The sequence below is a fragment of the Stenella coeruleoalba genome (assembly GCF_951394435.1).
Source record: "Stenella coeruleoalba genome assembly, chromosome: 5".
NCBI classification, from domain to species: domain Eukaryota; kingdom Metazoa; phylum Chordata; class Mammalia; order Artiodactyla; family Delphinidae; genus Stenella; species Stenella coeruleoalba.
In genome coordinates, this window is record NC_137150.1 from 12,806,192 (window position 1) to 12,820,343 (window position 14,152).

Consider the following 14,152-nt stretch of genomic DNA (forward strand, 5'->3'; position numbering starts at 1 on the left):
GTTAAAAAGCCTATCTCTCCACAAAGTGAATTGCATTAACAGTAGACAAATAAGTTATTTCTTGCAAGCCTCGTCTATTTTATATGTGGCTCTCATGAAGCCTACTTAGATTTCAAGGACTCTGGGTTTCCGTCCTGAATAGATAGCTGCTGGTTTCCTGGACAGCATTGGAAAGAGGAGTTTAAAATGACAGAAAATGACAAAAAAGGGACATTATCTGTCATTGTGGTTTGCAAAATTACTATTATACTCCACAATAGCCGTTCTCAAACTTTTTGGTCTCAGGACCCTTTTACACTTAAAAATTACTGAGGACACCAAGGAGCTTTTGTTTATGTGGATTATATCTGTCAATATTTTACCATATTATAAATTAAAACTGAGAAGTTTAAAAAATATTCATTTGTTATATCATTTTAAAAGTAGTAAAGATAAACCTATGACATCATAATAAAAAATAACATTTTAATGGAAAATAATTATATTTTCAAAATGTATAAAACTGTCAGGAGAATGATATCATTTTACATCTTTGTAAATCAATTTAATGACTGAATCAATAGAAAGCAGCCGGATTCTCATATCTGTTGTTGCATTCAATCTGTTGTGATACTAGGCATCATGTAGCTTCTGGAAAACCACTGTACACATGTGACAGAATGAGAGTGAAGAAAGAAAATAATGTCCTAGTATTACTATGAAAATGGTTTTGACCTCATGCATTCTTCTGAAAGGGTCTTGGGACCTGGGACCACACCTTGAGGAGTGCTGCCTTGTAGTATATGTACCCTCACCTTCCTCTTCTCTGGCTCCCCACTTCCCCAAAATACACGGGAACATAACCAAGTTCTCCACAGCCCAAGACCAGTCCAACTTGTATTCATTAACCCTCTTCCCTGAAGAAGATTTAGATTGTAGTTAGGCAACCTGATTGAGTCCCTCTCTGTTACTGATTATCTGTGAGTGTGTGTGTGTGTGTGTGTGGCCTTTGGTAAGTCATTTCACATCTCTGAACCTCGATGTTCTCATACATAAAAGAGAGCAATTGTATTAGGCAGAGCTTTCTACCAGAGGTATGTGGATACCTGGAGGTTACCAGAGTTACTGCAAGGGGAGTAGGGTTCCAGATCTCCATAACTATTGTCTGAATTGGATATAGTGTATTTTTCCCACATATTCATACTGCAATTTTTCAAATGTATATAGAAATTAGTTGCTCTCATAATACTAATTGGAAAATGTTTTAAATTAAGAGATTTGTTTATTTCAGTGGCTTTTAGTCATGGTCTATTTTCTCAATTAATATAAGATTAATTGTTAACATGCAGGTAGCTACACCCTCATTTAGTGCTAAAGGCTAGAAGGAGGTCCTCCTTGGGAACCTCTGGGAACGCTTTTACCAGCTGTGACATGAAATAATTGAAAGCAGCCGGATTCTCATATCTGTTGTATTCTCATATCTCATATCTTTGTATTCTCATATCTCTCATATATATTCTGATTCTATCACAAAAATACTGTGGCAGGTTGATTTTCTACTACAACGTCCACTGTCCACACGCTTTTCTACATTATGACTCCCCCATCAAGGCATGGAGTCGCTCTCCTCCCCTCAACTCTGGGCTGCCTTATGACTCACTTGCATGACTTTGAAGCCTAGGTCAGAAAAGGCCACACAGCTTTTCCTTGCTTCTCTTGGGATGTTCTCTTTGGGAAAAGCCAGCCACAATGTAGAAAGTGTGACAAACCTAAGACCACCGTGAAGACAATCTAGCTGACCGAGCTGGTGGAGCCAAGACTTCCAGCCATCCCATGTGCCAGGCATGTGAGTAAAGCTCCTCCACCAGCTGAGTATAACTGAAGAATTGCCCAGTTGAAACCTGCCTGAATTTCTAACCTCAAAATTATGACATATAATAAAGTAGTTGTTAGTATATTTTGCCCGGTTTTGAGGTGGTTTGTGATGCAGCAATACATAACCAGGCAGCAGTGTCTGTGTAAGTAATCTGGCCTTGCTGAGCCTCTGTTTCCTGAAGAGGTTGTGTGAGATGATCTTCATGGTACCATCTTGCTCCTCAACTCTACAACTTTGCCCTCTCTCCACTTGAGACCATTCACCCCCCAGTCCACTGGAGCAGTGGCCTCTGTTTTGGTCTGAACAGGGTCCGCTCCCCTCTGGGTGACTGAGTCTGGGAGAGATACCACCATATTATGGAAGACCTGGGGTCTCCAGCTCCATGATATTGGGGTCTCAGCAATGAGCAATTGAGGGCCCTGGACAATCAGCACAGCTGAGGGTGGGAACGGCCATCGAGAACCACGGTAAGTGCTGCATGGGGCTCTTTCAGTTCTGTGAGCAAGCAAGCACTCATTTGAATGAAGGGAAACTGCTCAAACACCTTAGAGCCAATGTACCCACTAACAAACCCCCATAGCCCCTTGCATTATAACATAAGTCAGCTAGAGGACATGACTAAGTGGAAAGAAGCCATTATAAGCCATTAAGTGAGTAGCTTAAAACTGCAACACACTGACCCAATGGCTTATAATTGTCACCAGGAAAGATGCTACAAAGCAGTCTGGTGAGTTATTCTGAAACTTGAAGATGACGGGAGAGAAAGAGCACGGTGATCACAGGAAGTGAGGGATAAGAGCTTACACCCCACAGACATCAACGCACTCTACAGTTCCCAGCACCTCGCTCAACTAATGTCAAAAGGTAGCAGTTTGTGAAAGTGTCACACAATCCCCTCAGGACAAAAAAAATCCAAATATAATTCTTTCTTAAGAACAAAGTCTTTCTTAATGTCCCCAGGCAAAATGGATTAACCTTTTCAGGATTCTCTGATTGTGTATCATCCTCTTATGGCTCTAGTATCATTATATCACTTGTTGTTTAAATTGATGTGTCACTTAGATGGTGAATTCCAGGTTGTGAGTGTAAGAGTAGTTCAAAGTGTGCCCTTTTCCCGCCAACTGATGCATAACAAGCATACAACAAAGGTTTGGTAAATGAATGATGAACGAGTGGATAAATGAACAAATAAGAGAGTGAATTAATGAATGCATAAATGGACTGAGTACTTTTTGTAGGTGAAAATGAACTATGCCAGGATATAAACTGCTGCTTAAGGCTATAGGGAATTGCTTGAGTGCTTTACCTTTTTTCAGCCTAATGCCTGTAAGCAATTGTTTGAAAAAGCAGTCCCACATCCCCGTATCGCCTCTTCCTTAGTTGTATGCTTGGAAAATGGAGTCCTTTGTGAATACATTTATGGATATGATGTGCTTTTTGACTCAAGGATATGGTTGGAGGGAAATAATAAATATATGGTGAGGTTGGAGAGGAAACTTTTTTTTAAAGGGGTGGAGACTGTAGAACTTTTTCTGTATATACAAGATTAATACGGCCTGTGATAGGGTGGAAGTTGTGAGATACAACAGAAAGAGTACAGATGGGAGTCAAACTGACATGGGACTCAGTCCTCAGTTTTACCACCAACTAGCAGGGTATGGTGGCCATGAGCACGTGCTTTGCAGACCTCCTACTCCAGGGAGTGTAACCTACCATGGACCCCAGTTGCTGTGCTCCGAAATCCAGCCCTGCCCTCAGTCCGAGGCCAGGCTGCCTGTGGGCTGCTCCCAGCCAGTGCTGTGTGTGTAGGGGATATAAAGGCACTCATGGGAGACAAAAGACTCTCTTGCTGGCTAATTTTTGCTCTAGGACTCCTTGATGGCCTTGTGGAACCTTCCTTAGACTACATGGCATTGCAGGAGCTGCCACTTCTCTCCTGCTCTCCTTTACTTATATTCAGACTTACATTGTGGTCTGTCAGCTCTCCCAGATTTCCTCCCAATGTTCCCTACACATGCATTTCTTCTAATAAAATCCTTGCATTGTTAACCCTGTCTTGTTGTCTCTTTCTTGGACTATCTGGATAACACATGGTGTGACCTTAGAAAATTACTTCATCTTTGAATCTGTTTCTTCATTAATGTCTAAACAGGGTTAATAATACCTGTTACATGGGTGCTATAAGAATGACTAACTGTGATCATACTTGAAAGGCTCTTAACCAGGTACCTGGCAAATATAGATGCTTAATAAATGTCACTTTTCTTCCCTTTCACATCTCCTCTTTTCCTTTGAAAAGTTCCTGGCACTGGGGTTAAATTGCATTTACTTATGCACATATGACCTGTGGCATTTGGAAAGAAATGAAGTCTTAGTGTAATAAAGTGGTCCTGTTTTAATTATAGTCCTTCCCACTTCTCATTAACTGCTTCTCAATTTGGGGGAAGCTTAACTTTGCAGACCTCTCTGAAATGTTTGATGTGTTTAATAATGGGAGTTGAAAGGGAAAAAATAGCTGTGAGGGAGAACCTTATTAACTTTGTGTGCTAGTTTTATTATTACCTTCGATAAAGCTGATGCCAAACACTTTACCTTGTCATCCAGTTTCCGTGCGTTGAAGGCAAGTTCAACGTAGTCATCATTGCCAGATAATTCCTCAGCAATCACCTAAAGGAAAAAGGACACATCAGGTGCAGTGGCAGTTGGACAACTAAGCCCAGGAATTCATGAACAATTTAGCTCATGTTTGATCCAAAAATCAACAAAGACTGACATTTGGCACGGAGTTTCCCACAACACAGTAAAGATGGTACAGCATCAACAGGTGTACAGGGAACTCCCTAGAACAGACCACAGAAGATAACTAGATCTCATCTGTGCTGAGCATGAGAACATGAGATATGGGGTGTAAGCTAAGGGAAGAGGTTTTGGAGGAGCAATTAGGAAGAGCTTCTTCCTTCAAAGGTCACACAGCACTGAATGGCACGTCCATATAATTATATACATTTTCTTCTTTGGGAAGTGACAAAAAAGGAGGAGCAGGCAGCAATATTTCTTCACTGTTTTGAATCACACCAACAAGGGATGGGGAATAAACTGGTCTCTACATCCTTTCCAGACCAACGATCATAAGGTCACCAAAGAAATATTCTAATTCCACTGTTTCAAAAAGACTGTCCTTGGGCTTTGAGTGAGAGAGAGAGAGAGAGGGAGAGAGAGAGAGAATAAGGAACTATACCCTTAACTCTCAAGAACAGAGAATTTCTGACAAAGACTTTGACATAAGTGAAGAGATAATAACCTATCATCTTTTTTCATAAAATATCACTTCCCAATATTGAATAGTGACTCTCAAAACCTTGGAACAGAAACTGGTGGAAAAGAAGTGAGGAGACAGGCCTGAGGAGCAGGGGCGGGAGGTTCGAGACTAAGGTGGTGTGAGAGCCATGTGGAGGACAGGATCTTGGGGCTGTAGCCACGTGTCAGGGCTATGCCACTGAGGTGGAAGAGCCAAGTTCAGGACACTGGCCCACAAGAGACCTACCAGCTCCACGTAATATCAAATGGCAAAAATCTCCCAGAGATCTCCATCTCAATGCCAAGACCCAGCTCCACTCAATGAACAGTAAGCTGCAGTGCAGGACACCCTATGCCAAACAACTAGCAAGACAGGAACACAACCCCATCCATTAGCACAGAGGCTGCTTAAAATCATAATAAGGCCACAGACACCCCCAAACACACTACCACACGTGGACTTGACCACCAGAAACACAAGAACCAGCCTCATCCACCAGAACATAGACACTAGTCCCCTCCACCAGGAAGCCTACACAGCCCAATGAACCAACCTTAGCCACTGGGGACAGACACCAAAAACAATGGAAACTACGAACCTGCAGCCTGCGAAAAGGAGATCCAAAAAACAGAAGGTTAAGCAAAATGAGAAGACAGAGAAACACACAGCAGATGAAGAAGCAAGGCAAAAACCCACCAGACTTAACAAATGAAGAGGAAATAGGCAGTCTACCTGAAAAAGAATTCAGAATAATGATAGCAAAGATGATCCAAAATCTTGGAAATAGAATAGAGAATATACAAGAAACCTTTAACAAGGACCTAGAAGAACTAAAGAGTAAACAAACAGTGATGAACAACACAATAAATGAAATTTAAAATTCTCTCGAAGGGATCAATAGCAGAATAACTGAGGCAGAAGAACAGAAAAGTGACCTGGAAGATAGAATAGTGGAAATAATTACTGCAGAACAGAATAAAGAAAAAAGAATGAAAGGAATTAAGGACAGCCTCAGAGACCACTAGGACAACATTAAACAAACCAACATTTGAATTATAGGGGTCCCAGAAGAAGAAGAGAAAAACAAAGGGACTGAGAAAATATTTGAAAAGATTATAGTTGAAAACTTCCCTAATATGGGAAAGGAAATAGTTAATCAAGTCCAGGAAGCACAAAAAGTCCCATACAGGATAAATCCAAGGAGAAACACACCAAGACACATATTAATCAAACTGTCAAAAATTAAATACAAAGAACAAATATTAAAAGCAGCAAGGAAAAAACAACAAGTAACACATAAGGGAATCCCCATAAGGTTAACAGCTGATATTTCAGCAGAAACTCTGCAATCCAGAAGGGACTGCCAGGACATATTTAAAGTGATGAAGGAGAAAAACCTACAACCAAGATTATTCTACCCAGCAAGGATCTCATTCAGATTTGATGGAGAAACTAAAACATTTACAGACAAGCAAAAGCTAAGAGAACTCAGCACCACCAAACCAGCTTTACAAGAAATGCTAAAGGAACTTCTATAGGCAGGAAACACAAGAGAAGGAAAAGACCTACAATAATAAACCCAAAACAGTTAAGAAAACGGTAATAGGAACATACATATCGATAATTACCTTAAATGTAAATGGATTAAATACTCCAACAAAAAGACACAGACTGGCTGAATGAATACAAAAACAAGACCCATATATATGCTGTCTACATGAGACCTAGGGACACATACAGACTGCAAGTGAGGGGATGGAAAAAGATATTCCATGCAAATCGAAATCAAAAGAAAGCTGGAGTAGCAATTCTCATATCAGACAAAATAGACTGTAAAACAAAGACTAGTACAAGAGACAAAGAAGGACACTACATAATGATCAAGGGATCAATCCAAGAAGATATAGCAAATGTAAATATTTATGCACCCAACATAGGAGCACCTCAATATATAAGGCAAATACTAACAGCCATAAAAGGGGAAATCGACAGTAACACACTCATTGTAGGGGACATTAACACCCCACTTTCACCAAGGGACAGATGATCCAAAATGAAAATAAATAAGAAAACACAAGCTTTAAATGATACGTTAAACAAGATGGACTTAATTGATATTTGTAGGGCACTGATCCTAAAACAAAAGAATACACATTCTTCACAAGTGCCCATGGAACATTCTCCAGGATAGATCATATCTTGGGTAAAAAATCAAACCTTGGTAAATTTAAGAAAACTGAAATCATATCAAGTATCTTTTATGACCGCAATGTGATGAGACTAGATATCAATTATAGGAAAAAATCTGTCAAAAATTCAAAAACATGGAGGCTAAACAATATGCTTAAATAACCAAGTGATAACTGAAGAAATCAAAAAGGAAATCAAAAAATACCTAGAAACAAATGACAATGAAAACACGATGACCCAAAACCTATGGGATGCAGCAAAAGCAGTTCTAACAGGGAAGTTTAGAGCAATACAATCCTACCTTAAGAAACAAGAAACAACTGAAATAAACAACCTAACTTTATACCTAAAGCCATTAGAGAAAGAAGAACAAAAATACTCCAAAGTTAGCAGAAGAAATCATATAGATCAGATCAGAAGTAAATGAAAAGGAAATGATGGAAATGATAGCAAAGATCAATAAAACGAAAAGCTGGTTCTTTAAGAAGATAAACAAAATTGATAAACCATTAGCCAGACTTACCAAGAAAAAAAGGAAGAAGACTCAAATCAATAGAATTAGAAATGAAAAAGGAGAAGTAACAACTGACACTGCAGAAATACAAAGGATCATGAGAGATTACTACAAGCAACTCTAGGCCAATAAAATGGACAACCTGGAAGAAATGGACAAATTCTTAGAAATGCACAACCTTCTGAGACGGAACCAGGGAGAAATAGAAAATATAAACAGACCAAACACAAGCAGTGAAATTGAAACTGTGATTTAAAATCTTCCAACAAACAAAAGCCCAGGACCAGATGGCTTCACAGGCGAATTCTATCAAACATTTAGAGAAGAGCTAACACCTATCTTTTCTCAAACTCTTCCAAAATAGAGCAGAGAGAGGGACATTCCCAAACTCATTCTACGAGGCCACCATCACTCTGATACCAATACCAGACAAAGATATCACAAAGAAAGAAAACTACAGGCTAATGTCACTCATGAACTTAGATGCAAAAATCCTCAACAAAATAGTAGCAAACAGAATCCAACAGCACATTAAAAGGATCATACACTATGATCAAGTGGGGTTTATCCTAGGAATGCAAGCATTCTTCAATATACGCAAATCAATCAACGTGATACACCATATTAACAAATTGAAGGAGAAAAACCATATGATCATCTCAATAGATGCAGAGAAAGCTTTTGACAAAATTCAACTCCCACTTATGATAAAAACCCTCCAGAAAATAGGCATAGAGGAAACTTTCCTCAACATAATAAAGGCCATATATGACAAACCCACAGCCAACATTGTCCTCAATGGTGAAAAACCGAAATTATTTCCACTAAGATCAGGAACAAGACAAGGTAGCCCACTCTCACCACTATTATTCAACATTGTTTTGGAAGTTTTAGCCACAGCAATCAGAGAAGAAAAAGAAAGAAAAGGAATCCAAATTGGAAAAGAAGAAGTAAAGCTGTCACTATTTGCAGAGGACATGATACTATACATAAAGAATCCTAAAGATGCTACCAGAAAACTACTAGAGCTAATCAATGAACTTGGTAAAGTAGCAGGATACAAAATTAATGCACAGAAGTCTGTTGCATTCATATACACTAATGATGAAAAATCTGAAATTGAAATTAGGAAAACACTCCCATTTACCATTGCAACAAAAAGAATAAAATATCTAGGAATAAACCTACCTAAGAAGACAAAAGACCTGTATGCAGAAAACTATAAGACACTGATGAAAGAAATTAAAGATGATACAAAGAGATGGAGAGATAGACCATGTTCTTGGATTGGAAGAATCAGCCTTGTGAAATGACTCTATTACCCAAAGCAATCTACAGATTCAATTCAATCCCTATCAAACGACCACTGGCATTTTTCACAGAACTAGAACCAAAACTTTCACAATTTGTATGGAAACACAAAAGACCCCAAATAGCCAAAGCAATCCTGAGAAAGAAAAACAGGGCTGGAGGAATCAATCTCCCTGACTTCAGATTATACTACAAAGCCACAGTAATCAAGACAGTATGATACTGGCACAAAAACAGAAACATAGATCAATGGAACAGGATAGAAAGCCCACAGATAAACCCATGCACATATGGTCAACTTATCTTTGATAAAGGAGGAAAGAATATACAGTGGAGAAAAGACAGTCTCTTCAATAAGTGGTGCTGGGAAAACTGGACAGCTACATGTAAAAGAATGAAATTAGAACACTCCCTAACATCATACACAAATATAAACTCAAAATGGATTAAAAACCTAAATGTAAGGACAGACACTATCAAACTCATAGAGGAAAATATAGGCAGAACACTCTATGACATAAATCACAGCAAGACCCTTTTTGACCCACCTCCTAGAGAAATGGAAATAAAAACAAAAATAAACAAATGGGACCTAATGAAACTTAAAAGCTTTTGCACAGCAAAGGAAACCATAAACAAGACCAAAAGACAACCCTCAGAATGGGAGAAAATATTTGCAAATGAAGCAACTGACAAAGGATTAATCACCAAAACATACAAGCAACCCGTGCAGCTCAATATCAAAAAAACAAACAACCCAATCCAAAAATGGGCAGAACACCTAAATAGACATTTCTCCAAAGAAGGTATACAGATTGCCAACAAACACATGAAAGAATGCTCAACATCATTAATCATTAGAGAAATGAAAATCAAAACTACAATGAGATATCATCTCACACCAGTCAGAATGGCCATCTTCAAAAACTCTACAAAATAAATGCTGGAGTGGGTGTGGAGAAAAGGCAACCCTCTTGTACTGTTGGTGGGAAAGAAAATTGATACAGCCACTATGGAGAACAGTATGGATATTCCTTAAAAAACTAAAAATAGAACTACCATATGACCCAGCAATCCCACTACTGGGCATATACCCTGAGAAAACTATAATTCAAAAAGATTCATGTACGAAAATGTTCAGTGCAGCTCTATTTACGATAGCCAGGACACGGAAGCCACCTAAGTGTCCATCAACAGATGAATGGATAAAGAAGATGTGGCACATATATACAATAGAGTATTACTCATCCTTAAAATGGAACAAAACTGAGTTATTTGTAGTGAGGTGGATGGACCTGGAGACTGTCATACAGAGCGAAGTAAGTCAGAAAGAGAAAAGCAAATACCATATGCTAACACATATATATGGAATCTAAAAAGAAAATGAAGAAAAACGGTCAGAAGAACCTACGGGCCAGACGGGAATAAAGATGCAGACCTACTAGAGGATGGACTTGAGGATATGGGGAGGGGGAGGGGGAAGTTGGGAAGGAGTGGGAGAGTGGCATGGACATATGTGCATTACCAAGCGAAGATCGATGGCTGGTGGGAGGCAGCCGCATAGCACAGGGAGATCAGCTCGGTGCTTTGTGACCACCTAGAGGGGTAGGATAGGGAGGGTGGGAGGAGAGATATGCAAGGGGGAGTATATATGGGGACGTATGTGTATGTATAGCTGATTCACTTTGTTATAGAGCAGAAACTGGCACACCATTGTAAAGCAATTATACTCCAATAAAGACGTTAAAAAAAAAGAAGTCAGTAGAAAAACAACAACAACAAAAATATAAGGCCCAATGTAGCTGCATATAGGTTAAACCACTGCTAAATCATGTTAGGACTTCACCATGCATTCGGAGGCCGTAATGTGTGGACACCCTTATCAAATTTGTTATGTGGAGACACTGAGCTTTAATTCAATTTTATCTCCATTCTATCTGAGATCAACTTTTCCATTATGAGTTGGGTTCACCTGTTCTGAGTACACATTGGTAGCCTCTGGAAATTTTTATTTTATGCATAATATTAAAGCTAAAAGAGTTGTCTAAAGAGGGAAGGATCCTTCCAAACGTGTGAGCACCTGAAGAGTAGGGAACATGGGTCCAGATACATAGTGAAAACTGAAGAACTACTTGATAAACCAGAAATCATCATATTTACATTTTTCATTCAATTCTCTTTTGTCCCATATCATCTTAATGCCTCTTACACTCCACTTGAGCTGAGGTCTTTAACTATTTTGTGGTTACAGACACCTTTGGAAAGATGATGAAAGTTATGACCTCCATTTGCAAAGCCTAGAAAATTTTGCACATACTTTTAAGTGTTTTCCAGAAGTTATGGAAGCCATTGTTCTGATCCAAGGACACAGGATACAGAGGAGTATTTAAATATTTAAAATTAGGAAGGAGATTAAGTTTTTCTGGGCTTTGTAGAGAAAGGAAATTCCCAAGAAGTCTTAGAGAAAAGTGACAAAATGAGCTTTTGTTCACCTGCGAAAGAACCGTGGCAGATCTCACACCTGGGTTCACCATCCCAAGTCTTATCTAGGATTGTGGGCTTTGGTAGTGAGCCCGTGGGTCCATGGATTTTTAGAGCACCAATGGCATCTTTAAAGACCGTTTGAACCATTTGTTCATGATTGAACATGGCAGTCAAGAATAAGCTCTGACATGACTGTGTCATTTTAAAATTTAATATTCAAGCCAACAAACTCAGCTAAGTGCTTGTGAGAATGGTCCTAAACTTTCACCAGTGGAAATAAAATATTTTTGAATTTTTCCTTTAAAAAATGGCTTAAATTTTTAAAAAATGAATCAGTCACTTTCTAGTTAAAAAGGAATGTTCAGAGGAACTTAGGAGGTTTTCCTCCCGAGACAATCTGCCTTGCAATCAATTCAGATTCTCCTGGTACTTTTTTCTACCTATTACTATTATTTTTTGTCCACACAGCTAAATGGTTAGACTATCTTTCTTAAGGGCGCTAATACAAGATGCCAAAGTTTCAAATACTGGAGTTCTACTTGAACATTTAATATTTTATTTATAAATACTTCCAGTATTACCTTATAGAACATTCTGCAATGACAGAAATGTTCTGTAATCTGCACTGTTCAATATAGCAGTGGCCAGCCACATGGAACTACTGAGCACTTGATACATGGATAGTGGAAGGAATGACTATTTGCTTTTATTTAATTTTAAGTTCAAATAATCACATTGCTACCAAATAGAACAGTGCAGTTCCAAACTATTATATTAGAGAGGAGAGTTAAATGCTGGGCTCTCTCATCCTTAGGCAACAGACCAAACCTTGGACTAAATGATATTAGAGCATTTTTTTTTCTCAAGAAACTGAGAAACAGGGACAGGTAGCTTTTTTTGGCAGGGGGCTGGGGGGGATAGGTAGCTCTGATGACTTGAAAACTCCAGGCAATTCTGTATTCTTACTGTGCTCAATAACTCCATCTTTGTCCCCTGCTAAAACCTACATTTAATTACAGAAGTGCTTAGTTGAAGTGAATGGCCTCACTTTCAAATCTTTTTTTGTACAATGGAAAGGTCAAAATTGTATTGTCAGGAAGGAGAAAGATGGAAAAAAGAAAGGGCAACTGGGACAGTTGAGCAGTTGTGGGTTCAACTCCCAACATCCAGAGGGTCAGCTTCCCACGTGGCTGGGTCGGACCAGCCAGTTCCATTTTGGGCGCCTGCGCAGGTGGCTGCTTAGGGAGGGCTCACCGTGATGGAAGATTTCCCTGCCGTGTTCCCGTGCTTCAACAAGGATTTGGACAGCTTTCTCTGGGAAACAATCTGTACAAAAGGAAACACAAGGTGGAGATACTAGTCATATACTTGCAGGTATACTCTTTAGTATTTCCCTTACAAAATTTTGCACTTACAGCTCTCCTTGAAATTATGACATCAATGTTCATTTATTTTCCAAGGTTCTTCGACAAACCTCTCCTAAATACAGGTCATTCCCTTCTTTCCTCTTATGGCTTGTGCTGTAAGTGTGAGTGTGTAAGGGATTACAGATAATTCAGTACTAATGGAGGTGGCTTAATCATTGCTGAGACATTTATATTAAAATTAGACAAAACATGTTGGATATGTACATTAACATAAAGGAGATGAAGTTTCAGAATGATCTCAAATTAGCACTAAAACCTCTGCACTAAAATGTGCAGAGTGGAGGATGGAGTGAAGGGAGGAAGGAAACTCAAGGTCTAAATATACACTTCCTGTATCGATAACGTCTAGAGTTCTATTTTTACTATATTCAATAGGAAGCAATAAAGTAAGTCATGAGGAGACTGATGCTCAGACAAGCCAAAAGGAGTAACTGGGGTCCTCTCCACTGGGAGCTATTCTCAGCAGAACCTGCCCCATCCCCTCTTGTTTTCTTTTCTGAGAGGGAAAGGTGGCAAGGCAGTGAGGCTCTGATGGGCCTGCACCCCATGATTCCCCATGATTCCCAAAGGAGACAAGGCTTAAAAGACTAAAGTGAAAGCCGTGCTCTGCTCTCAGCAGAGGGAGAGCATAGTCCTCTGCTGTGGGCGGCAGCTTCTATCTGGATGGCCCCAGTGATCCCCGCTTCCTGGTGTTCTTGCCATTGTGTAATTCCCGCCCCTTGAGTGTTGGGTGGATCCAGTGATTTGCTTTCAATGAACAGAATACTACAAAAGTGATGGGATATCACTTCAGGGATTAGGTTCCAAAATCACTGACTTCCTTCTTGCTCATCATCTCTCATTCTCTCTCTTAGAGCCTTTGCTCTGGGGGAAGCAGGCTGCTAGGTTGTGAACAGCCCTGTAGGAGCAGCCCACGTGGCCAGGAATTGATGTCGCCACTCAACAGCCAGTGAGAACCAGAGGCTAGCCAGCAGCCACACAACAGCCTGGAGCAGGTTCTCCCACAAGGTGAGTCTTGAGATAACTGCACCTCGACAGCAGCCTTGTGAGAGACCCTGGTCCAGAGGACCCAG

The 14,152-nt window shown here is 39.6% G+C and overlaps 1 protein-coding gene across 1 annotated transcript in view; it reads right to left on the reverse strand.

The window, feature by feature from the left end:
- Window positions 1-14,152, reverse strand: part of CPNE4 (copine 4) — a 572,759-nt gene that overhangs the window by 151,195 nt on the left and 407,412 nt on the right. Inside the window, exons 4-5 of the mRNA XM_079922482.1 lie at window positions 12,907-12,978; window positions 4,448-4,522 (exon numbers count right to left, since the gene is read on the reverse strand). Of these exons, the coding sequence (XP_079778608.1) occupies window positions 4,448-4,522; window positions 12,907-12,978 (147 nt within the window). The remainder of the gene's footprint in view (window positions 1-4,447; window positions 4,523-12,906; window positions 12,979-14,152) is intronic.